Below are 25,719 nucleotides of genomic sequence, written 5' to 3'. Positions count from 1 at the left end.
ATTACTCACACAACCTCTCTTTCCCCAAATTTGTATTATTAATGCCAATGGCTTAGTTGGACTTTGTATTTAAAAAATAGATCTTTCGAATGAATATTATGTCTTAGGATTTCATCGTATTTATTACTGTTAGCTAGATTAGTTACTGCATTATTTTAGTTCAAAATTACAGTTGTATGTGTTAGAGTAAATAGTTTTGATAAATTTTCAAATTCGACAAGTCTTTTTAGGATATCAGATTTATTTGATAGAAATGTTTTAATTAAAAGAAAGCTTTATTCTTAAACTCAAAAATATAATAAAAGAAAGATACATTTGAAGAATATAGAAACATGTTATATGATAAAATATATTGTAAGAAATTAGAAAATAAAAGAAATAACCATCATTCACAAGAGAGTCTTAAGAAAAGAAGGTGAAAAAAAGAAGGAAAAAAGTAAAAGGAGAACTAAAATAAGCATGATGAGAACAGTCATATAAAAAGCAAAGCAACACAAAATAGTCTTAGTGTTGCTTATTGTTATAATCATTGACTTCTCTTTGCCATTGGTTAAAACCAATTCATCAGAAATCATTGGTCATTCTTTCCTGTTGTTCTTTCCATGTACGTATAGTATAACGAAGATTGTTAGTAAAATCTTTGGCAGAAATGTTGTTTTTCACTTCATTAGGTGTGTTAATTTGAGATAAAGACCCAGATGGGGTTTCAAGTGTTTCATCCTCTTCCGGAATTCCAGTTAAATCTCGAAAACTTGATATTGAATACACTGAGGACACATCAGTGTCTTCAACTAATTATATACATATTATATTAACTTATGGAATATAATAATTAATTATTATTACAAATTTCACCAATATTCAAACTTTGAACGCACAAATACAGTGTAAATAACAAGATCAGACAACATATATTCATTGAGTATTTAACATGCAATATTTTAAAAGTAATAATAAAAAGCTGAATTTATACATGCACAAAGTTTGAAGGGAGGTGCTTATCTACAGTACAAGTAACATTAGCAGTAATTACCACGTCTTTAGCATTCTTAGAACTTCTTTGCAGATATATTTCTTACCTTCACTACTCCCGTAGTAATTTTTCCCAGAATTATTGGTCTTGGTGGTAGAAGAGGATGTACTCTCATCTACACCCGAATCAGACTTCATTCTCAAAGATTCCTTGGCTTCAGAAGATATGACGGAATCATCGTAATCTGGAGTCGGCTCCCTCACTGTTCTCCTATCCTCATGTTCGGATACTCGTTTTGGTGGACGAGGAAGACTATGACTTGGATGTGGACGAGCGGTAGATGTTGTGCGCCTTTGCTTTCGCCTATCAAGACTACTTGTATTTGAGGCATAAATGTACTTTTTATTCATATATTTATGATTGCGACTACCATTGGCCCACGGAGGGCCTTCATCATTCTCAGAGCTGGATTCTTCATATGATTGCGAGGGACGACGGTACTGATCGTTTCTATGCCTAGACATCACTCTAGCCCCATTTGCAAAGAAACGATCTGAATCTGCCTGTGACATAGATTGAGAACGTATGGGAACGTTTCCTCGGAGAGATCGGGCACCTCGATAATGGATAGGAGCTTGTGGTACAGACATAAAAACAGGGGGAGGAGCAACTTTTGGAGTAAGATCATCATGAATAATTGATACATCTACTTTGGCATATGACTTTAACTCAGGATCCCCTGAATTAACACGACGAACGGGTATTTGTGGTCCTAATGTTCCCGACGGATCTAGAATGATATAATTTTTTTAAATTAGAATATGAACAAACATGGGATTATGCTTTAGTACAGATACTAAATTATGTACAAAAACTCTCTTTTAGTGAAGATTCAAAGTACAAAACAAAACTCAATTGCAATTTAAAATTGTTAAATTATGCACCAATAATGATCATGGGAAATTTATAGTAAAGGGGATGATGATTGTTTGCTTCAAAGTTATTTAATTATAATTGATTTTTATTTGGATGAAAACAAAATATGAAGTTTTACATAGAGCTTTAACTATAAATAGATCAATAAAAATAACATTTTTATTGATATGAAAAATTAGTTAGCCCAAATCAACGCAGAAATAATGCCCATAGAATTGATGAGAAAAAAAATCAATTTAGATGATACCTCATTGAATATTCATCAGAGAGGATATAAAACATTTATGAAATGGATGCACTTAACAAATATAACCCCATCAATTATATACTTATATATATATATAAGGATACACGTATCAAAATGGATTATATTTACATTATAAATATACGAGTATATTCATGCAATTGCAGTATTCAATCATTTTTTGGACTACTTGATTAAAACACTATAAAATGTAAGAAAAAATATATTAAAATGACGTCATTCGAACAATGCACAACAATATTAACAAAAGTTAAGCACGAAAAACTTATTCAATAATTGTGGAAAGCCCTCAATTATTATGATAAAATATTTCAAGGTTATTAAAATGTTATAAACGGTAGATGAGATCGGGAAACACTTGTGATACTGATTGTTTTTGGGCTTAATTATCTGGAGCTGTTGTAACTCAGATACGTCAAACTTTAACAAAACATATACAACATAAATATATGACTGCTATGGAGCGTTTTCAATAACATCTTAAATTGCATCATTTCAAGGAGACGCTATTTAGGGGGGCTGCAAGTTGATATATTTACTACATAAAAACAACAAATTTCCTATAAATCTTGATAAAACTCCATCAAATGACTTTATGAGGACATAAACCCCCTAATACCTCTATGAGATAGCCAATGATAAACATTGATCTTCGAATTCAATCAAAGTAATATGTACTGAAAATCCCTAAAAATGGCTATTTTTGTAAAAATAATAATAATACAATGTCGATTAAGGACGAGGAAAGTCGAATCGTTTGAGAAAAATTTCTTATTCTTTCCATTATTATAGTTAATTTATAACTATAACAAATTGTATAGTTAGGTGTAATTACCTATTTTGTAATACATTTAAGGTTTATATATATATAAATGACGCAATAGAGTGATAGATTTTGGATAGAGAGTAAGTCTTTCTATTTGTTGGCCCCATTTTGACATCCAATAGCTCACTATATTCATTCTTATCAAACTTTGTTTGTTTAGGGCCCCAAAATCGACGACATCAAAATTGTGACATCACGTGAAAAATCTTTATGATTGGAAGGTATTATGAGTATTAAGTCAGTAGTTTTTTTACAAATTACATGGAATATGGGTTAGAAATTTAAAAAAAAAACTAGACTAAAGAATATTGTATGAGGAATATATAATTATTAAGAACATTTTAAAGATTTAGCTTTCAATGATCCGTATTATAAATGGAATAAACTCTATAGAGCGAAAGTATACTAAATGATAAGGAAGTATAAACAAAACGAGGGAAATTGGAAAACTCGTTGCAACTGTCCTCCTTGTCCTGAGCCTTTTCCATATCTTAAATTTCTCCTCAATGAATGACTTGAATTTTGATAAAATTATATCAAATGATTGTAAAATAATCAATCGTTCAAATGCTATAAGTTACAGCAAATACAATGAAAAAATGACTAGAGTATTACTCCTCCAAAAAATGACATTTGGTTTTCATACAATATTTTAAAGAAACGTTGATCAAAATAATTGATTTTGTTCCACATTAATATATTGCATCGTAAAATACAACTATAATGTAAATTTTGTGGCTATAGTTTTTTTTAATGTCAAAGAAAAAGAGACAATTACATCTGCCTCCGGCCTTCCCTATCTTACACCTACATCTAGTTTATAAATAAAAAGTAATTTATTGCATTCTATTAACCACAGACACAATGAAAATAGTAATTCGAAAAATAAAGGCTACCACCATATTGATAGTCATGAAATCTTACTTTTATACCTTCAATTACTATAATCTAGTGTCCTAATAGAAATATGTGCATTTAAAACATTTGATGGATTTTTGGGGCATTCAAGATATATAATATTTAATTGAGCCGATAATGGCATAACAAAATTGAATAGAAGAACAATTAATGTTCCTAAATAAATGTATTTATTTATATGCACATTTATCAAAAGTAAGCAGTAGCTTCCTATACTCCTTGAGTTACCTTGAAACCTGCAAAAAAAACAACCATTTTTCAAAGTGCATTTTATGAACAAATAGCATTTGTTCATAAAATGACAGCAAATAACAATGGATTTAAACATTTTTCTAAACGATACAAATTATATGGATATATAAAGTCGATTTACTAGAAATAGTCCATGATCTCCGAATATTCTTTTTCTTTGTGGCGCCTTCAAGGAGTGAAGATCCCGGTAGTATGAGTTTCGAGTGTTTTTTCTTTGGAGGAATCTTGTTGAGATACTCGTTCACCCATTCTCCTGATGCAACTTTAATTTCTCTGAAAAAAAAAGAAGGGAAAACTTATTTTATTAATGTAAAATAAGATATAGGTTTGAGAATAAAATAATATTATGTAAGATTTGACACCCATGTAATGATGAAGTGATTAATTGACACAGTTAAGCCCAGGGGAGAGTAGGTAAATACCAGTATATATATAATAATTAATCGTCTTAAACTTAAGGTAAGTCAACAAGTGTGAATAAAAAGTACTTTCTTCAAGAATATTTTTATCTACTAATAAAATAAACACATAAAAGGTTATATGACAGTTTTATTGTGTCCCGCAACCTTTCCTCAGAAAAGAAACAGGGGGGAGGGCCTAGAATCATTTGGTAGTTGGTCCATTTTTTCAAACTATGAAAAAATTACTAACAGCATAATATGAACTAAATTTAACCAATCAACGTTGTTAAGAACGATGATTAGGAGAAAAGAAGGAGACACATCTCCAGCTGACATCAAAATACACAGTATATTTTTGTGTTAGCGAAGTAACGTTGTACTTAATAACATATAATTCATCCTTTTATAAAATCTATATACATATACCCAGCTGTTGAAAGGATAAACCATTATGGTAGTCTCTAAGAATAAGAATATTCAATGACATGGGGTGAGACATTTACTGCTTTGACTACGCTTTTTTAGCCTTTGTATATTTATAGTTTATAAGAAAATACAAATTAATATAATAAATTAAGTCATTTTCTCTTTATTTACATACTAAATATGACTTCAAGGATTGGTCACCCTCTCTATGATCCAATAAGAACGCCTTGTCTAAGACTAACAAATAAATACATATGTTAATACTTTAAAAGACATCAAAATCAACACCTATACAAAAAGTTAGTAAATATCTTTCGTCGTTTAATCAATAAAATATGTATATAAGTATGTACATACATCAATTGTATTTCAAACAATCGCTTCATCAACATTTATTGCGTACTTTTCATCTACTATAAAAAATATCCTTATTTCTTAATTATTTGTCTATTCACAACACTATGGAAATTGTTGAATTTATGTGCAATAATGACCTGCTTAGAAATACATAATATGCAAGTTATAATCATTTTTTACAAAATTGAGTATGTTTTATATATTTTGTATTCTTCGACGAATTGTTGTCAGTTTATATTAGCAAATCATTCAAATTAAGAGGCACCGAAAATTACACTTACAGTACCAAAAATTCAACGTCACAATGAAAGTATTAAAAATCAATGAATTTTATGTTAAAGGGGCCCTATTGTGTCCAAATTAAGTCTCATAAATCAAATCAAGGTTCTTAGCTATAGTTTACCCTCTTGAATTTCTCAATTCATTCCAGAAATTTGAATACAAGGTCTATGACATATGGCTATGATGTAAAAATAAATTGGTTCTTCTCCTTTTTTTGATTTTATTTCAATAATGTTTTTATATTAACTCATGGCGTATTATCATGATTTAATAAATACATTTATAGGATAGAGTGTATTGCAAGTCTGAGAAAGCAATTTCTATTGAACAAACAATTCATTCTGACGAAATTATTATGTCCTTAGTTGGAAGTCCCATATCTTCTCCTCCAGGAACGTCCTACGATCATGGTCGAAGAGTATCTGGAGCTTCTATTGCATCCCTTACACTACCGAGAAATACATCAACCTATACTTCCTACTACATTCAACCAGAAGAAGGTAATTTATCGAGAGAGGAGATGACGGAAATGTACCATGCATTGATAAAAGAGAAACGGGAGCTTCGTAAAAGAAATGCACAAGCCCAGACAAATATTGTACAATATTTTAGAAAGCATAAAATGGACCTTTTTAGTGGAAAAACTGAATCAAATCCAGAGCATCTTAAGGAAGAGTACTCAAATCTACTTCAAAAGGTAGTTTAATAAAAAAATATTTTCCCTTTAATAAAAACAATTGGGTGCAGTAACGGAATGGCAATATTTTGAAAGGGAAGGCCACATGGAAATTTTAGCGCACCAATGCAACACATTTACTAATGCCTTTTTTATTTATTAGTTCTTTCTAAGGGGTCAAATACTAAGAGGTCTTGTATTTTTTGTTTTTTTTAGAAAATAAATTTGCATCTTTTTTTCAACTTGGCAAACCCTTTAGAATATTTTTTGACGCCCCCAGGTGAGGTATAGTTTTAGTGTAAATAGACCCCTAGAATTCTAGATATATGAAATAATCACGCAGCATTTATATTCCTACATGAGGGGAATATAAAAGAAGTGATCGGTTGAAAGAAAGAAGAAAAAAAAAAGAGTGTCAACTTCATTTTTTAATCAATTCCTTCAAGAGAGGAAACAGTAAAAAAGTAGGTAAGCTTTATGCGTGATTATTCTATATGCATATAATTCCATCGTAGAGCCTAGGGCAAAATTTTAGAAAATAAAATTTTGACCTTTCTTTCAAATGACTTTTTTTTTTTCATAGAAAGGATATACATTTTATTTTTTCTAACAACCTTTTTAAGAAAAAGTATATTTTATTTACTTTATTTCAATGGCCTTTTTATATTTTTATGACCTTTTAAAAAAGAATTTTCTTAACCTTTTTATCTAATGCATTTTAAGGAAAATACATTATTTTTCATAGTCAATCCGTGACAGTATTTGTATTGGAGATAATAATAGATTGAGACACAGCGTTTCAACGAATTATTTAATTTTTTCTGATTGGACTTTTAGTCAGACGAAGAAAACCAAACACACCTTGAGACAGTAATATTATAGCTTGTTTGATATCAATCTCAAATGAATGGTGGAGTACTAGTAGTATTTCTTTATATAAGACCATAAAACATCATTATTCAACAATAAGTGGGTGAATTAATTAATAGCTTATACCAATAGTAATGGACAATATTTCTTACAACACCTTTTTGTGTATGAATAATACGAATAAAGGTAGATAATTTGATTTATATAAATTAAGTACAATTCATTTTTTTAGAATGAAGTCATTTATTAGAAAACAATAATTCATATAAAAGTTGTGGCAATTAGTTATTTAATTAATTAGCATAACTTTTTCGTGTTGGAGGAGAAACCCACATGGCTGAACAGCAAAAATTGTATTATTTGTAAGGTGCCTTACTTATGTAAGAAGTCTTTTGTGAAGCTCATGAAATAAAAACCTCCAAAAAGTAATTAAAAGATGTAATGCTCATACATATGTATTTCCTAATCAATAAATATTCTATAGCACATAACTACAACATTCGCACTTATGTACAACCATAGCTCGTATCTATTCTAAAAAAGATTGGCAATTTACTCAACCTTTTTTAAAATCCATAGATGGTGTCATTGAATGATAAGAAAATGAAGGAGAACACCGAGTTGGGATTAGAGTTGGAGGCCATTGCCATGAAGAAACATGAAATGGATGAGGAAGTATCTAGGCTCAATAAGGAAATACATCAAAGTAAAATTATAATGATGAAAAGTATATTTACAAATCCCGAGGAAGAGACGGAAAAAAGGAGTCCACAACAAAAGATTTTATCAGAGCACGCTAAGGCAGTACATATTATCACTGAGAAAATGAGACCTCATCGCTTGGAAATGATTAAACTTCAGGAAAAATTACAGTGGTTGGAGAGAAGGTATAAGGAAGTTTGCCAAATGAGTAAAGAGAACTCTGAAATGAGTAAGTTATCACCCTATGTTCACCTGAACTGTTACAAGGGACTCTTTTTTTTTTTAGAAAAAGAAAGAAAAATTCAAATAAATATATTCATTATTTTTAATCTGTAAAAAAAAAATAATTACAAATTTTGACAACAAAATTCTAGTGTTGGGGAATGTTACATACAGGGGTATGTGCAGGATTTATTTTGAAAGCGGATTAATAGACAAAAAAAATACTTTCAATAAAATTCTAGAATTAAAATTTTTGGTCAAGCCTGAATTTAAACAAAAAATTTTATAAACAAGAAAAGAAAGAAGAAGATTAAAGACGGGTTGTCACATCTATCGAGCGTGTATATGCATATACGATATCGGTAGAAAAGTTACTCTCATGGAGACTTCCTTTAATCAACTAATAAGAGTTGAACCCTTTAAATATATATATACGTAGACGAGTACACGCACGATAGATGGGGTAACCCACATTTAGATTTTTTTTAAAAACCACTTTCCCATATAACGCTTTTTCTACAAGAAAGCTAACCACAAAAAATTTCTAAAGCCCTTCCATTGTCCTGCAGAAGTCATTTTCTAAAATACACTATGATTCCTTGGTGTCCATTTTTGACAATTATCAGAGGTATTCCACATTGTAAAATACAATGTGGAATTTATCTATAATCACTGAGCTAATTACATATGTATCATTAAACAAAAAACTCTTTTATATGAATCCCATAGAAGACACCTATGTCCTCGATGATGAAGGTGATGAACGGAATGATTTTTTCATACTGGATGAAGATCATCATTCATTTAATGGAGTTTTTAAAACCAAAGGAGATACATTAGAGCTAGCTCTGGAGAATCAGGTCTATGCGGATCGTATGGACAGATATAAAAACAACAAGACTTTAGCCAAAGTCAAAATGGAGAAACAGCTTGTCTCAATAACCCATTTAAAGATGAAAATAAATGAAATCATGATGGAAAATGAAAGCCTTTTGAGAGAAAAGGAAATTAGTTTTTCGGAAATAGAGAAAATGAAGAAGGAATATAAAGGAATCGCCAAGGAGTTGAATCAAAACATAAACTTGAAATTGGAACTAGAGGAAAAATTAAAGAGAATTCGGGTAGAAAACTACGCTCAATCCTTAAAAGAAGGACTACAGTATGCCTCTAATCGTCAGCAACTCAACATGAAACGTTTTATAATATAACTTTGTACAGATACTTTTTAGAATGGATGGATGGTACATCGGGTGTTTTTATCCATCCATAAAAAAGTCCAAAAATGAATAATGAATCAATTAAAAAATATATAACTTTCATCTCATTTTTGAAAGCCTTAAAGAGCCTAGCCTGAATATAAATAGAGATCAATAATAGTAAAAACTCTACAAAATACACATTTAAAAAACTTTTAAAACTAGATGTACATTTTGGAGAATAAAAGTTTCTGATCATACAAACCAAAAGTATAATATTATAGAACCAAAAAATATATCGACTTTTCGGGAGCAACTTTTGTTGTTAAAACATTTACAAAATGAATTCACGTCTCTTTTTATATAGAGTCAGAAAGAGAAACACGTGTAGATAATTAAGGAAATTAAAATCCCCTCGATAAATAGGGATTCAACTCTCCACCCAAACAAAAGTACATATAATAACAATAAATAAAAGTAGTATTTGGATTGTTTACTAGGAAAATAGATTTATAGGACATACATACTTTCATAGCCAATAAATATATAGCCATACAATCAAGAAGATCTTTTTAAAAAAAACCCACGTTCCACTAAGGAAAAACCAACACCTGAGCCTCAATAACAAATAATATTATTATTTCTACAACCGAATTTGCTCTTGAAGGATCCAAGTTGTTATTGTATGTAATAGTACTACTGTACCAAACCATAAATTAGGGGGCCTAAAAGACTGATAGTATCATCAAATAGAAAATGATAATGACAACAAAGTTAGCTGATAACAAAAGTTAATATCTAGGACAATATAAGGGGAAAGCAACATTTCATGTCCTAGATAAGAAGAACGTCTCTCAGTGGCATTATCAAAATACCCTTTCTTATCTCTAAGAGTTACAAATTTCAAACTAGTAAAGCCACGCCTAACCTAATAATGGGGGAAATTTTATACTCTCTGTAGTTTACAAACCTAACCCTTCCCACCTCTTTCATAAAAAATTAAATTGCATCGAAAAAAGGCTGCAAAATTCCGAAAACTGGCATTTTATTCGGACCTTTTGAGTATCCAATATAATTTTGTTCTATTAAGATGACAAAAGCCACTCATGCAAGTACCAGAATCCTAATCGTTAATAACCTATAAAATTTTGATAACAATGCATATCTCCAACTAACTTTAATCATTTTAAGATCATCAAGAAGTCTGAGAATCTTCAAGCGAATAATTGAAACAATGAGAGGGTGTATAAATTAATTAGTCTCTAAATAATTATTAGCAGCAAGAAATATACCATATGTTTATTTTCCTTATTGACAGTCGAGGTTGAGAGTGGGTAAAACAGTTTGATATATTTGGCTAGGATATTAAGTGTCCTTCCGCAAGATGTCGCTTTTGAGATTCCACAGACGATGTCACTTTCTATCATGTATGTAATTTTTTCTCGTCTTCCTAAAAGGACCTTATTAATTTAATTGAAATGGGGATTTCATGGAGGTGGCGTAGTTAGTTATAAAAAAAATTATGGGGCTCTCAGCTTCCCTAGTTTTCTTGTAGCCAACTTAATTTTTTTAGAAAAAAATAATCTGATAATAATCGTTGCACCACTTGATTTATACTTGTTAGCCTTGTATTGCACCAACTTTACATAAATTTAAAATAAGAACTAGTTGCATCTCTGCTATAACCGGGACAACGAGTAAGAGAAAAATCCAATCAATTTTGGAGATGAGTAGAGGACGTGCATGAACTTTACGAAAACCTATAGGCCATTTATGGAATATAAAAAAGTTTATCCAAATATGAACACATAGGTAAGCATACAAAATAGAATCCATTTTGTATTTACCAACGTACATACTAGTGTTAGTTTAGGTCTGAAAATCATAGTCCGGCCTGAGAAAGCGTTGATCTTTAATGGACCGAACAAACTTCGGTCCTCTAAAGAAGTTTGGTATGGAACGGTCCCAAAGAAAACCCCAGTCTGGATCAGTATCATTTTTAATTCGGTCTAGACCGATTCTATAAATGAATTGTTAAATGACATCATGTGTGTTTCAAAATTGTGAGCATAGGGACAATAACGGCATATTTGATTAAATGTGTTGCAGAAATTTTATATGGTTGCAACACATAAATCTTAGAGATAGGGAAGAAAATATGTCCAATAATTGAGACAGAAAAAATAGCGCCACCCTTTGAAAACGATTCAATTTCGGTTTATGGCCTGAGATCGCAATCTGGACCGAAACTTTGCTCAAAATCCGTGGAGAAAAAATCACTTAAGACCAAACCCAAAAAAAAAAAAAAAATCGGTCTTGGACCGAGTCTCAACACTAGTACATATGTACATAAATTCATTAATTGAACCTTTAATAACATAAATATTGTGTCGTCTATATATAAATACATGAGTTCAGGTAGTAGTAAAACCCGTTTATAAAGACAATAACTACATTTCCAGGCAGTTCTATAACCTGTGTAGCTTTAATTCTACAGAATGGATCGTCACTACAAGTATCTGAGCAATCCTCAAAAATTCAAATAGTCAGTTATTGCTTACATCATTTACAAAATAGTAATTGTTAATAATTAATTGATATAAAATCATTTCTAGATTTTGTAAATATGATCAATAAAATACTATTAAGTGCGATGACTAAAAAACAAGATCTATAAACTATTTCGACTTATAGAAGACAATACATATCTTGCCTAAATTGGTTTTTATTTATCATTACAGTAGAACCTGCTTCTTAGTATCTCAATAAACCGACAAAATTTGTCTATTATACAGTAAAACCGCATGCACGAATTAATAAAATACTCTATACTGGTAATCACTGGGAACAAGGGAAACCTGGGCCAATAATTTTTCAGTAAAAGTATTTATCGACCCTATTAATGGTGAAACATTCATTTTCTCTCCAATAGAGAGTTTTTACGTGAAGTGAGATAATGTCAGTCATTTTGGGGGGTCTAAACAGTAACAATTTATAGAAAAATTAAGGCCTTCTTTCATGAACATTATGGGAAATAGTGAAATATTGGATGTCAAAATGGGACCAATAAATAAAAGGACCTAAACCTTAACGTCTAACAAAAATCTATCTCTCTATTGCCTAGTTTTATTATAGATCGGGCCCTAGCATGTAAATTGGGATATTGCATTGTTATACAATCTTATTTCTATATTTTAGTATAAATTAATTAATATCGAAAATAATCAGATAGTTTCCTCTAATTATCCAACTTTTCTCGTCTTAAATCAATCCAAAATAGCTTATACAAATAAATACCTTTTAGGGATTTTTGTGCATATAATTTCGAATTAATTCAAATATCAGTGTTTATCAATGGGATCAAGTAGTATTCAATGCAGATCTTAAGTCTTTTTTTTTTCATTATTACAGTTATTTTATTAAGTTTCTCGAAGATTTATTGGAAATTTGTCGATTTTATGAAGCAAAACATTAATTTTGACCTCCCAAAATGACGTCTCAGCCTTTTCCTACTAAAAAAACTGTCACAATTATTAAGCGTATAATAACGTTTTAACCGGGTTCTACAGAAAATAAAAATTAAGCGTCATTTGTGCATAAAAATACGGATCCCACAAGAAGTAAAAGTATCATTATTTGTGTAATACTAACCCAATTAAATAATATATAAAAAAATGAGGAGTACTCATATATTTTTAATTACGAAAATGGATATTTTGTAATGGTGAGAGAGGTACTATCAGAAAGGAGAACAAATATCTAACCTTGAGACTCACATGATGATAGGACTATGAGAGTAAGAGTCAAATTACATCATTGAATTGAGACTTCAGAACACACACAAGAACAACTCCTTTGCGACACTGAAATCCTATATTCAAACAAAAATGGAATATTGAATGTGCTTCAAAAACAAGAACATATCTATCCATTAAAATAGGATTTAAATCCTGCAATGTGATTAGTTATTATCAAAAGGCAAGTATGTACGCGTAAAAATATAGCTTTAAAGATTATAAATATTGTGTTATAAGATGATGACCAAATAAACGCCTCTTCAGAAGAATAAAAAACAACCTCCTCCACCTACGGGAACCCAAAGAAAGACAAAGCCTCTTTAAGATGATAAAAAGACAAAAATATTTTTTCAAAGATTCCTAATAACATGTTTATGTCATCAGCGCATCCAATCGAAGTACGTACAATTGAATCCAGTAATTAATCGAGGCGTTTATTCTATTGAGCTAATGATTCATTTCTGGGTATATGTTAATAAAAGTTTAATGTATAAGTTGGTAGAAGTAACGTAGGCTACCCTGGCTCTATTTATGTAGCTACATGGCACATTTAATTATAGCGAGAACAATGTATGTATAAAAATAATCTCAACATTAAGTCAATATTGACACTCCATCCTATTCATGAAAATTGCAAAAAAATGATGAAGGTTAAAAATTATGTACTTTGTGTCTAATAGAAGCCCTAACGCGTCAACACCAGACGTGGACAAACTTTAAAATGAAAGGTCTACATTAAGGAAATTGTAATTTCTAAAAGGCCACATTTAAAAGAACGCCTTTTTTAAGTTATATTCCTTAGTATGTTCAATATATAAAAATGGCAATATGGAATATTTTATAAGTAAAACACCATTGTTTTTTCACAGTAAAATCCACAAATCATTAAGACCTTCCATGTTTTTTGACAGCTGCCGATTTACTCATTTTTTTTTGCCCTTTATTAGTTTTCTGAAAGTTGAGTGGTTCAACTCGAATTATTTGTTGTTAAGTTGTAAACAACTTTCTCCCATTAAATTGAGACTAAGTCTCATTATTGAGAATAATGTGCCATTTATCAACTTACCTTACAGCCTTTTCTCCTTCACTTTTTGGAGAAGAGGTTAAAAGATATAATACAGATTGGTATGTGTTGACAAAAACTATTTAAATCTAGAGCCTTTATCTTTGATTACATTAATAACACACTAATTATTACGAGTCACAAAAAGTATTTACGAGGCCTCATACGGCCCACGAGCCATAGTCCTTATGAATTTATAATTCCTACTAAATTTTAATTGTTGCCTCTTAATGAATAAGGGAGAATGGTTTATAATTGCATTAACGAATAAGAAAATGCAGATTAATCAAACAAGACTTGAAAACTTGAAAATATATTTTGCCCCAAGATTCATTTGGAGTCACTCCAAGTTCACTTCCCTCCTTCACAAAAAACTGATACCCTATATTATTTATGTAAAGTAACAAGTCATAATATAAAATAAATATTTTTTAAATGAACTCATTTAAGGAAGTTACAAAATAATTACGAAACTCAAAGGTTGGGTGGATATATATTTTTAAACATTTACTTCCTTGTTAAGGTCATTGATTTCTAATTTGCTCAAACCCCATTGGGAAAATAAATGATAGAGCCTTTCTTTCTTTCATCATTAATTATTTTTAATGTATGGGATTGTTAAACCATGGAACCTTAGAGATTGCATAATAACAAATATTTCATTTTATCTCCTCAATGATTTATTAATGTTTAATGATCACCTATTCAGGCCTTAACATAAAATGAATAATAATGGATTTGACAAAGCTATAAACGAAATTAATTAAATTATTGATTATACTCATTTATGATCTAAATACATGTTTAAAGGTTTGTGACGATATATAAAATATATACCTTATACATAAATTTAATATATTCACGTTGTCACACATTTCCCTTTAGCCATGGACAATTAACTTAATTTTTCTACGCTCATTCCCGCCCTTCCGCTCTCGCAGATTCATACTAGGTGGCAACATGCACAAAAATGCATTTATGTATTTGTGCATATTATCGATATAAGGTTCCGTAAGTGAAATTAAATTTTCTGTTTTGAAGTAACTATTTAGGTTATTTCCATATAGTTTTGTCAACTTTGACTCCAGGATTATTTCTTCTTATTTAAGTGCCAGTTAAACAAAGCTTATATTATTAAATCAGTATAAAAAGGGTCAACATACTAGTGTAAAAGGAATAATATTTTTGTAACGTATAGTTTTAGGGGCGTCCACAGAATTTGTTTAAAGTTTATTTTTAACCGAATGACTTTTTAAAGAAAGATAAGTTAAACAAGTTTACTGAACACCCAGTGAGTTTTAAGTGTAGTCAAATCAAATTGTGACTTGTTATACATCAGCCTCACACCAAGAAAGGCTATATCTAGTTATACATAAAATATGAAATGTTGATATGTAAAAATAAAGGTTGTAATCCTGACAATTTGAATAATGTTATGGAGGAGAGCTGCTTAGCTGTCATGCTGCTTTACTAAATCAGCTGCAAGCAGCCGTCAGTTGAAATAAATAAACACTCATTCTACTCCTCATATAGAAGGAGATCTATTTAGGCTGGAATCACTTCCATGTGGATCATCAATCCTACTCCAAATCCAACAAGGACTTATAACTCCTGAGGAGTAAACCCTCATTGTTACTCTCCGACTTTCATGCGCACACGCAATAGTGATTACATTATAATTGGATGTTCTGCCTTCAAGAATTAAATACTAATGACAAAGGCTATGGAAATAAAAATTAATTTTCAGATTCCCAACTAAAAATTAACCAATCCCGCCTTCTAAGACATATTTTACACACCTGTGGCGATATTCAAGACCTTATTGCATATGTTAATTGTTTCTACTACGATCAACAAAGATCTAATACTACCTACACGAGAGATTAGCAAACTACGGACCGTCAAAAAGCTTCATAGAAATTTTCTATTACTAAATAGTTTTAAATATAAATAATTTCAACTTTAAACAATACCCTTTTTTGAATACAGTCCTTTAAAGATTAGCTTTAATGTGGCCCCATCACAGAAAAGTTTGTCCTCCCCTGAACTACGTCCTACATAGTCTACTGCACGCATTTCAATAAAAGGAAATCAATATTTAACATATGTCGACTCACCAGAGTCCACAGTCTGGGTAACATGCACGCAAGCATTTAAGGTAAAAAAAAATACATATTATTATATTTCTCCAAGAAATGGTATTTCCGAATATCTATGTTCATAATATACATATAACCCAACTGATGTTTTATAACAGTTAATTCCCTAACAATTGTTTGTATATAATTCATTTTCTTGATAATTGTACATACATATATTTATTATGAGTGCTTATAAAACATATACATATAATACTCATGTCACGATAAAAGTCCAACCAATCCAAAAATTATCCAATAAAAACACTTTTTTGTAATAACTATCAGAAAATGATTTATTTTTATTTTCCAAAGCTGTTATTCTTGAATGGTGTAGAGTTCCTATTTCAACAAGACTCTACCCTCTTTTGCAAGGCCAGTAAGATTCAAAACTTATTGAAAGAAGAGAAGGTGCGATTTTGGATCCCAAAACCTGGCCCATGGTTTACTTCTTTTAGGGGAGTTAGAGAGACATATCAAGCGAATGATTTGCGAAAATGGCGGACACATTGAATGATTTTTTCTTTACTATTATTAGAATTTGTAAATAAAATTTCAAACCTCTACTTGCGCTTCCGTTATTGATCAGAATGCAGTTAAATGTGATCCGGATTTACATGAACGACCCTATAGAGTTATAAGTGTAAGTCCCTGTTGGACTCAGTGAATACATCTTTCCTAGATCCGGAGTGGGTTTTGTGCTTATTTCTCTCATGTCATAGATGCTCGTAGCTCATCTAAGGAAACGTAATCACAGCTAAACTGCTCTTCTAACAAACATTCTTCATATTGGGAGGGTGACCACATTCACTTTGTGTTTCTTTTTTTAAACATACCGGCATTATTTGAATTCTGTAGTCTCACACATAATTAAAGAAAATTGAATTTGGGTGACTCAATTTGAACTTATACTGATTCATAATAGTTTCAACTCAAACTACATACAAATGGGGGAATTCAAAGTAGTGGTAGAGAAAAACACACACAAGAAGGTAAAGTATATAAATAACTAATAACTTTTCTTAATTAGAAAATATGACTCATAAAATTTTCAAAAATGGAATTTCATTTCCTTAAATGAGACTAAAATATTATAGACTTGCTCAAAAAATCTTTTTTTTTTCTTGTATTATTATGTTTTCCTAATTTCCACATGGTTTAGGGTATCTATATAAATGTGTATTAAATATATTATTAAATAATGACTAACTTATAAAAATAAGTTAGTAGTATTTGTCTTCAAGGTTACTTCTTAGCACAAAAAAAAATAAAAATAAAGAAAGATTTCGTAGCGCACATCACTTTTCCTTCACATAAATTTTATATTTACAGGACAAAAAGACTAAAAAATACTATTCAAATTTTAATTTTAGGTACAATTTGTAAAATTATCGTGTAAGTTAGGAATTATTTATTTTTAAAAATCAATATCCATGGAGTGAAAAAATTACGAAAACATTATTTTTATGTGCCTACAAATATTATAAGATCCATGTAGGAATCATATAATCCAACTCCCTCCAAATGAAAGGATACTTTGTCATCTTTCCTCATCATTCTTATCCCTTTACAAAAACACGAACAATGGACACATTATACCCCTTTTTTAGAATGAAACTGCTGAGGAATGAGTCAAGGTCTAACCTTCCTACAAGTAATAATAACAATTACTTAATAGACAAGGAGCCCTATTCAGTCAAAAATCATAGGCACTTTGTGTACAAATAATATGCATGTACAGGTTTAATTTCAAATTATGTTAAGTGAACTGAAGAGGAAGTAACGATAAAAATAAGTAGAGATCTATGATGTGATTTACTATGTATCTTCCAAAAAGCCACAGAGTCTCAAAGTTATATAAAAAAGTGGCGAAACAACGACTATGTTCTCTCCTGTAATTTTTGTCCAACAAGGCGTAATCCTCTTAATATAAAAACATACTTAAATATGCTCGAAACATCGGATTAGTTATCTGTTATTAAGCAATGGATAATTTTCTACTGTTAAATAAATATTAATTCCCATAGCTGGGAATAAATTACCAACTGTTTTTTTGTCAGTTAACAAACTTAGTTGGCTCTAAAATACTTTTTTGTTCTCTAAGGTTGCTGAAGATGTGATAAATTACATCAAAACTAATAGTGTAACCTCAATAAACTCAACCTTTTCATTTGAATTAACAAGACGCAAACATCACGAGGAAAACGTGATAAAGTAACGTCATCTGTGTCTGTTATGTACCTAAATATTTGTAACTCAAAAGTGACATCTTGCTGAAATCTCTGCTCCTTTGGAAAGTATGTATATAATTGTTAGCCAATAACTAGGTTAGCTAACTAGTAATATAATTAGCTAATATTCTTTGAACTACACGGTACGCAGACTATATATACCACAACTTTGGTACGCTCTCTTTGTTAAGCACATGTATTTATTCAGCTGGTGTTCTTTTGTTAAGTAGTTTGTTTAAACCTGCAATAGTTGGAAAATAATGGAATCAATTGACACATTCGTTCTCCTAAATATGTGGAAAAGGTACGGACCCTACTTGAAATCACGCCGGAAGCTACAACATAACAAAGTAAAGGGGCAATTTGAGGGCTCTAAAGGTGATTTAGAGGTAACAACAATGCGGATTGAGGTCGAAAAAACTGTGTCCAACACCAGAATTCGTGACCAGAGTCCAACAAATGATAAATGAGGACCAAAGGAAGTCTATCAGGGCAATTTCTCCAAAAGTTGGCTGGCGGTGTCACTGACACAGCTCTGCATTCACAAAAACCTTCGTTACTAATCATACAAGATGAGTAAGATCTCGACAAAAAGGCCAAGGAAAAGTGCCACTTGCTCTAATGACTCCCAAACAGTTTTGACGACTTCATCTCGCAGGATCTCAATCTGATGGAATTTTTTTTTGCTGTATTTGCAACACCAATGACAAACTATTCAGTCGGATCAAAAAAATAATTCCAGGATTTACCAAAGGGCCAACTGGCGAAGGCCTGCTCGCATTTTCGGCCTCGTATAGACTGTAATTGAGGCTGAAGATGATTTATTAAATCAAATAAATTAAAATCCATCAACCTAAATAATCTGACTTTTCTTTTTTTAAATCTGATAACTCGTTGGAGAGAGAATTGTGTTTTAAAAAAATCATTTTCGAGTCACAGATAAATGTCGCCCCGAGATTGTTATTTAATAATATGACTAACAATGTCCGCTACTTGGAAAAATGTATATCTGACAATTATAAATCAAGGTATAGAACACTAGTAAACGGTGAATCGAGAGCTCACAAAAAATGTAATATAATTATTTTCCCTCAAAAATATACCTATCAATGCATATTTAAACTACAACTTTGGGCTATGATAAAAAAGTGTGGTAAATTAAATGGATCTAAGTCCTTTGCTGAATCGGATACATTTTTATAGAGAGAAAGAGGATAGGTAGTGGTGATGATGTAGACACTTTGAAATGTATGTAAATCACTTGACACATGAGATAAGAGAAAGAGGGAAACCCATCATTAAAGACACTCCTAACGAAGACGTGGGTGTATTTTTATTTATTTGTTTCTGTCTTGATACATTTATAAAATTTTGATATTGATGAGACGATTGTTGGAGTAGGAAAGGTGAAAACAAGATACTCTATCAAAAGCGTCCACAGGAGTATATTGCGGGGAGGGGGGGGATTCTTGGTTTTGGGAAATCTAATTTTTTTTTTTTTAAACTTGAAAAATTTAATTTAAAATATCAATCTTTTGGGAATAAAATTTCAAAATTCACAGCTATTTACAAAAAATTTGAAAAATCCATAACTCTTCACTAAAAATTTGAAAATTGTTCAAAAAAATTTAATTTTTCGTGAATGGGTTTTGATTTTTTTTGAAAAAAAAACAACAAAAAAACAAACTCGATGTGAGTTGTTTCCCCCCCCAAAAAAAAAAAAAAGAAAAAAATCTTGCTATGCAACCTTCATAGACAAGAAATCAGAGATACGTTTTTCCTCTTTGCTTTATAGCTTAAGGGAAAAAGAGATAAAAAAGTCGACCAAAAAATAAAATCTACATTTTTCTATAGTTAACTGTAAGAAACAGCTAAAAAAAGTTCAAACAGGAGAGATAGTTTATTTAATTATGTTTTCCTACAAAGACTTGAAGGACAACAGGATCAACCAGGGAACATATAAATTAAATTACCTTCAAAATATCGATTGCAAAAATTACAGTCACACAAGAATTTATATTTTTATAATATGTAAAACCCACGCAGGAACACTATTCATGGTCAATGTTGTTATTAATTATTAAGATAGAATTGAGTCTCTCCATTGTATTCTATAAATATAATCGTGACAAAAACACAAATGGGATACATCATTTTAATATTATGTACAAGCCCTTTAAGTTAAGGGTATTTAACTTAAATGTACTTCTTCCTTGGGAATTAAACATCTATCTAAATATATTCTATTAAATCACAAAACCTTTTCCTGGGTTAAAAAAACAAACATGGAATGAAATACATCGACATGCAAGTCTTTCAGAGAAGGGGGAGAAATGGACCAAAGAAACGAATCATTAATAACTTTATTATAACAAAGTTTCTTTCTTTGAAGTATAATTTTCTAGGCTGTCTAGTAAGGAGAATGAGATGATGAATAATATAATGTGTATATGTACCTACATAGCTAGGTATACATATATCCCTATTAAAATAAAGTATATAAATTTTACCTATTATATACCTATTTTATGTATACTAATCACAAACCCGTGATGTTGAAAATATAAAATTATCACTATACAAGACAGAAAATGGATTGAGTTAAGTACAATATACAGTCAAAGCTGTAATAAGCGGCCAGGCAATGGAAACTGAAAAAGCGACTGCTTTGTGCAGGTGACCAGGTTTCCTATATTATGACAATTCTAAACTTTAAAAAACCTAGATATAGTCGCCAAGTCAGGTGACACGCTAAAACAGGTGGCTGTTCCATAATAAATCCAAAATAATGTTTAAGACTCGTTCCGAGACCAATTTTATTCCCAGTTTAGACTTGAAGTATTTCTTCTAAACCAATATTTTGGGCAAGACTGTGGTTTCAGACCGTGTAACAATTTTGTTGTTGTATACTACGTCATTATCTATATTTATATTGAAAAATATTTCAGCCAAAAAAAATCACAGAAAAAGGTCCCAAATCCGTTGGTAATTATTAATTAGCCAACTATTATTCAATCATTGCTGAGAATTGTGCACATCATCTTAACAAAAGTCAACTCAAATTCAACCAATCAACGTTCAAAATACTGATATTACGAGTAAAAGAAGCAAATAAGTCTACAGCTGACAAAAAAAACACAAATATATTTGTATGTTAGTGTGGTAACACCGTAGTACACATATAAAACACTTGAAACTTCATAAGACGTCATTATATTAGTATTAACCATTTCAAAATATGGTTTCACATCTCAGTCCGTTACTTTTAGAGCATTACACAACCTAATCCCAACTACATATGGCCTTATTAACCAATAATTGTTGAAAAGTGTTCAGAGCTTGACAAAAGCTATTTCTAATTAAACCAATTAACTTTTAGAAGACTCATTAATAAAAATGAAGTAGAGACATTGAAAGCTCGCAAGGATATACATGTAGTATATTTTTTGCATTAGCATAGTAACGCCGGGATCTACACCCAAACTTTTAATGAGAAAGATCAATAAACTATTTTTTTGTGGGACATAATATTTCTTTAAGACCAATGTAAACCAAATTAGTTCGGTCTTACAGAAATTTTAAAAGTCTCAGACCGGTCTAGGATTTTTAGATCGAACCCAAACACTAATACATACTTTTTTAGCCTCTGCTGATTTACTGTCAGCACAAAAAACAATTAAATGAATAATACACGCAATCTTCATCATTAATTTCATTCGGTGATATAGGAATGCATTTCAAATATTTATATATTTATCAATTTATGTAAAATTCTTTGTCTTTGAACAAATAAATGGATAAGTATTATTTTTACTCATTATGAAATGCAATTATGCAGTTTCGGCCTACGCTGCTTCGCATTCAAATTAAAATAAATGCGTATCTATTTGAAAGTATTTAGTGCAAGAGTGGGAACACTTTTCGGTGACAATACTAGAAAATTGTAATTTTTAAAGTGTATCATTAAGAAATGATTTTTTACAATCATATCCCCAAACATCAACAACTAGAAGAGGCACTTGATAGAGCCAAACCTCCGCCAATGGTTTCATTTTTATTAAACCTACAAACATAAGGACACCAATTGTATCTCTATACCTCAATATGTTCCAAAGCTTTGGTCCATTATGTATTTTTAACGTTTTGTGCTACTTTAACCTATCAAAATTGAATGGTCTATGACTGTGACCATAAATAATCTTCGTACCAAGTCAGATTCTGTCTGTAACTAATGCCATAATCAACAGACAAATAAACAGAGGCAAAAACATAACTTCCGTTCAATTTTGTTCGTGGAGGGTACAAATTCCATTTTGTCTACTTCTACAATTTTCTACTTCACTTGTCCCTTAATGGTCTTATAAACGTGGATTGGTTGAATTCTAATCAACTCTTGTTAAGCTTTGAACAATTCCCAATAATTATTAATAAATAATAGTTCCTTATTGGGAAGAATAGGCAACCACTACGTGATTTTGGACCTTTTGGCTTATCAAAGAAAAAAAAGGTCGAGAGATATAAAAATACACTTATAGAAACTTCCCCGGAATTACATGAATAGCACTTCAAAGAAGCTTTTTGACAGGTAACTAAAACATATACAGGCCACATGCGGTCCGTAGTTTGCCAACCCCTGATTTAGTGGATACTATATAATACTTACAAAAGAGGTAGGTGTGTCTTTAAGTTAAACCCAATGATATATTTGCTATATAATTAACAAAGGATAATCACAGAATAAATATTGATTTAGATCCAATAGATCTATTTTTATTAAAATTAAAAAGAATTACACCGATTCCGACTTTTTCTACATAGAATGAAGCCACTTTCCATGAACACAAGTGTTACAAGGTCAAATAGAGACCTTTTTGAGTGATTGCTCACACATCCTAAGTCTATTGATAACCCTTTTGACTTATATTTAACCTCAGCGGCGTTTTTGGGAGGATCTTGGTTTTTGCAATTTTTTGGAACAAATTCAAAATTTAAATTTTGAAAAAAAATCAAAAAATCTATTGCTATTCACAAAATTGTAAATTTTTAGAAAAAAAAAATTAAAATATTAAATTTTTAGGAGGTCTGCTGCATAATTTGCCAAAATTACTTTAAAAAAAAAAAAATCTTTCAAAAAAAAGTTTTTACCGTTATTTTAGCATAAAAATTTTTCATCCTCACCAAAAAAAATTGTAGTAAAAGCATTGAAGACGTCTTCGAATCGAGCAATTTTGGAAGAAAACTAACTGCTCCATATTCTAAAACTATAATTTTTTTACGATTAAATATTCATCAAGAATGCAGACGTCTCAATGAAAACAGTCTATTATTCACTCTGTGTATGGTGATTATAATTTATGAAGTTCAATTTTACAGGGCATTTATTTCAATAAGAGTCCTTCTCCTCTACACTATACATATTTTTCACCATAAATTTACTTGGCCACAAATCCGGTTTACTATGTATATCAACTCACTTTACATACAAATATGTATATCCACCTATGTACATAAAAAAATAATAATAAAAGAGTGATTATATTTTGAAAACCATGCAAAAACCTTGACCATATATATGAAGAACAATGTAACAGAGTCAAGTATGGATGAGAAAATAAATAAAATTTATTATTGAACATAATCTCTATGAGGATGAAATCATCACATAACAAATCAACCAAATGGTTAACTTATTATGTCTTGGCTTTAAGATATAGGAGATAAATAATTATAATTGAGGTAATATCTGTGAAGTGATGAAATATCCGACTCGTAAGTTTCTTGTCATTATTCGAGGAAGGATATGCAAATTCTACTGAAGGTTGTTCATAAGAACAACTTTAGCATAGCATGATTGTATTTTGAAGAACTCATTTTATGCCTCATTATAATGTTGATAGGGGGGAAAAGTTTGATTTCCTAAGGCAACACCTGACCTTATAAAAAAATAAAACATTAATCACGAATTATCATAAGTTGTATCTTAAAAATTACCTTTAATCATATAATTAAATGCAGGATTATTATGATATACGAATAATAATCATTATCAAAAATATAAACAGTACACAATATCCAACCTCTTAACAGCATGATAAGGATTCGTCTAAATGTGTCAATCCCACACCTTAACTGTATGGGAAAACAAATCCATATCTTAGTGAGGAGATCAATTAGAAAACAGTAACATACAACTGAAATTGCTCAATGTTTGTACATAACATTACCAATATTATTTTCTGTTTGAGAATGGAATACTTAAAAGCGGCGTAAGTTAAGTAGGTACATTCAGATTTACTAAAGTCCCCTTCCTGTGATCCCGTTTTATCAGAGTTTTACATCAACAAGAAATTCCCTGGAAATATTACATTTAATTATTTAATAGTACATGCTACCTTTATGTCATTCATTCAATAAAAAGTCGAATACTATTAAAGATTCACTTAAGACAACTTTTTGATAATCTACAGAGTGTCCCTGTGAATCATGAACGAATTTTTCACCAGCTAAACTTTATAAAGGTTCTCAAAAAGTACAAGTAGTTCGACAATGAGACTCCCCTCCTGAAGGTCTGTCAGGTTTTCCTCCGACATTGAAACCCACTCCTTCTCCACAACAGCGTTTAAAGCATCAACATTCATATTAGAGATGGCAAAAAAGCCTTCCTTTCGATAGCACCACAGATACTATTATAAGGACTGCAGTCTAGTAAGTACGTTGGTCATATTGACTAATTAATTCGCCAAGTTGCATTCACACCACTTTAAAAGTATTTAATTTTTCTTGAAGCCAGGCTGAGTCTTACTGGAAAATATAATTGTCGTTGAGGTAGTTGGTCTTCAACAAGGGAAAGACCAATGTTTCCATGACCTTCAGGCGTACGTCTTACCTTGACACCCTTTGAAAACCAAAATGGCCGCTCTTTTTTTTTTACAGTTTATCCAATCACATCCAGACTTCCTGTCATTGCTCTATTAATCGTCCTTCAGCTTATGACCTTGGTAATGAGACCTTTGAGTATGAGATGATACGGGACTTAACTCATCAAGAAGCAATGGCACAAGATTTTTTTGCCCTCTATCTTGGTTGTCCCTGGTCTCTTGATGAAATTTGTTTCACATGCATTGTGTTTTTATTGCTCTAGTACATAGATGATATTATGGTGGAAAACATCCGTCAATTTTTGACAAA

The 25,719-nt window shown here is 30.7% G+C and overlaps 2 protein-coding genes across 12 annotated transcripts in view; one reads left to right on the top strand and one right to left on the bottom strand.

The window, feature by feature from the left end:
* The window catches only part of LOC121124185 (uncharacterized), a 385,250-nt gene that overhangs the window by 57,429 nt on the left and 302,102 nt on the right, over positions 1 to 25,719 (bottom strand). For all 11 annotated transcript variants that reach the window (XM_071891046.1, XM_071891051.1, XM_071891050.1 and 8 more), the window contains 2 exons: positions 4,292 to 4,443; positions 1,080 to 1,763 (listed from right to left, as the gene is read on the bottom strand). In XM_071891046.1, the coding sequence (XP_071747147.1) occupies positions 1,080 to 1,763; positions 4,292 to 4,443 (836 nt within the window). The remainder of the gene's footprint in view (positions 1 to 1,079; positions 1,764 to 4,291; positions 4,444 to 25,719) is intronic.
* On the top strand, positions 5,904 to 8,356 carry LOC139906331 (uncharacterized). The gene is made up of 2 exons (XM_071891059.1): positions 5,904 to 6,333; positions 7,762 to 8,356. The coding sequence occupies exons 1-2, from the start codon at positions 5,992 to 5,994 to the stop codon at positions 8,218 to 8,220; spliced, it is 801 nt and encodes a 266-aa protein (XP_071747160.1). The 5' UTR covers positions 5,904 to 5,991; the 3' UTR covers positions 8,221 to 8,356.

This window comes from Lepeophtheirus salmonis, chromosome 9, assembly GCF_016086655.4.
Source record: "Lepeophtheirus salmonis chromosome 9, UVic_Lsal_1.4, whole genome shotgun sequence".
Lineage (NCBI taxonomy): Eukaryota > Metazoa > Arthropoda > Copepoda > Siphonostomatoida > Caligidae > Lepeophtheirus > Lepeophtheirus salmonis.
The sequence above is the reverse complement of the archived record's forward strand: the minus strand, read 5'-3'. Positions and strand labels throughout refer to the sequence as shown.

Bases quoted from the DNA above. Each gene is read 5' to 3' on its own strand.
- LOC139906331 (XM_071891059.1), top strand. From the start codon at position 5,992: ATGTCCTTAGTTGGAAGTCCCATATCTTCTCCTCCAGGAACGTCCTAC. The intron at 6,334-7,761 runs GTAGTTTAATAA...TAAAATCCATAG, and splicing joins ACTCAAATCTACTTCAAAAG to ATGGTGTCATTGAATGATAA.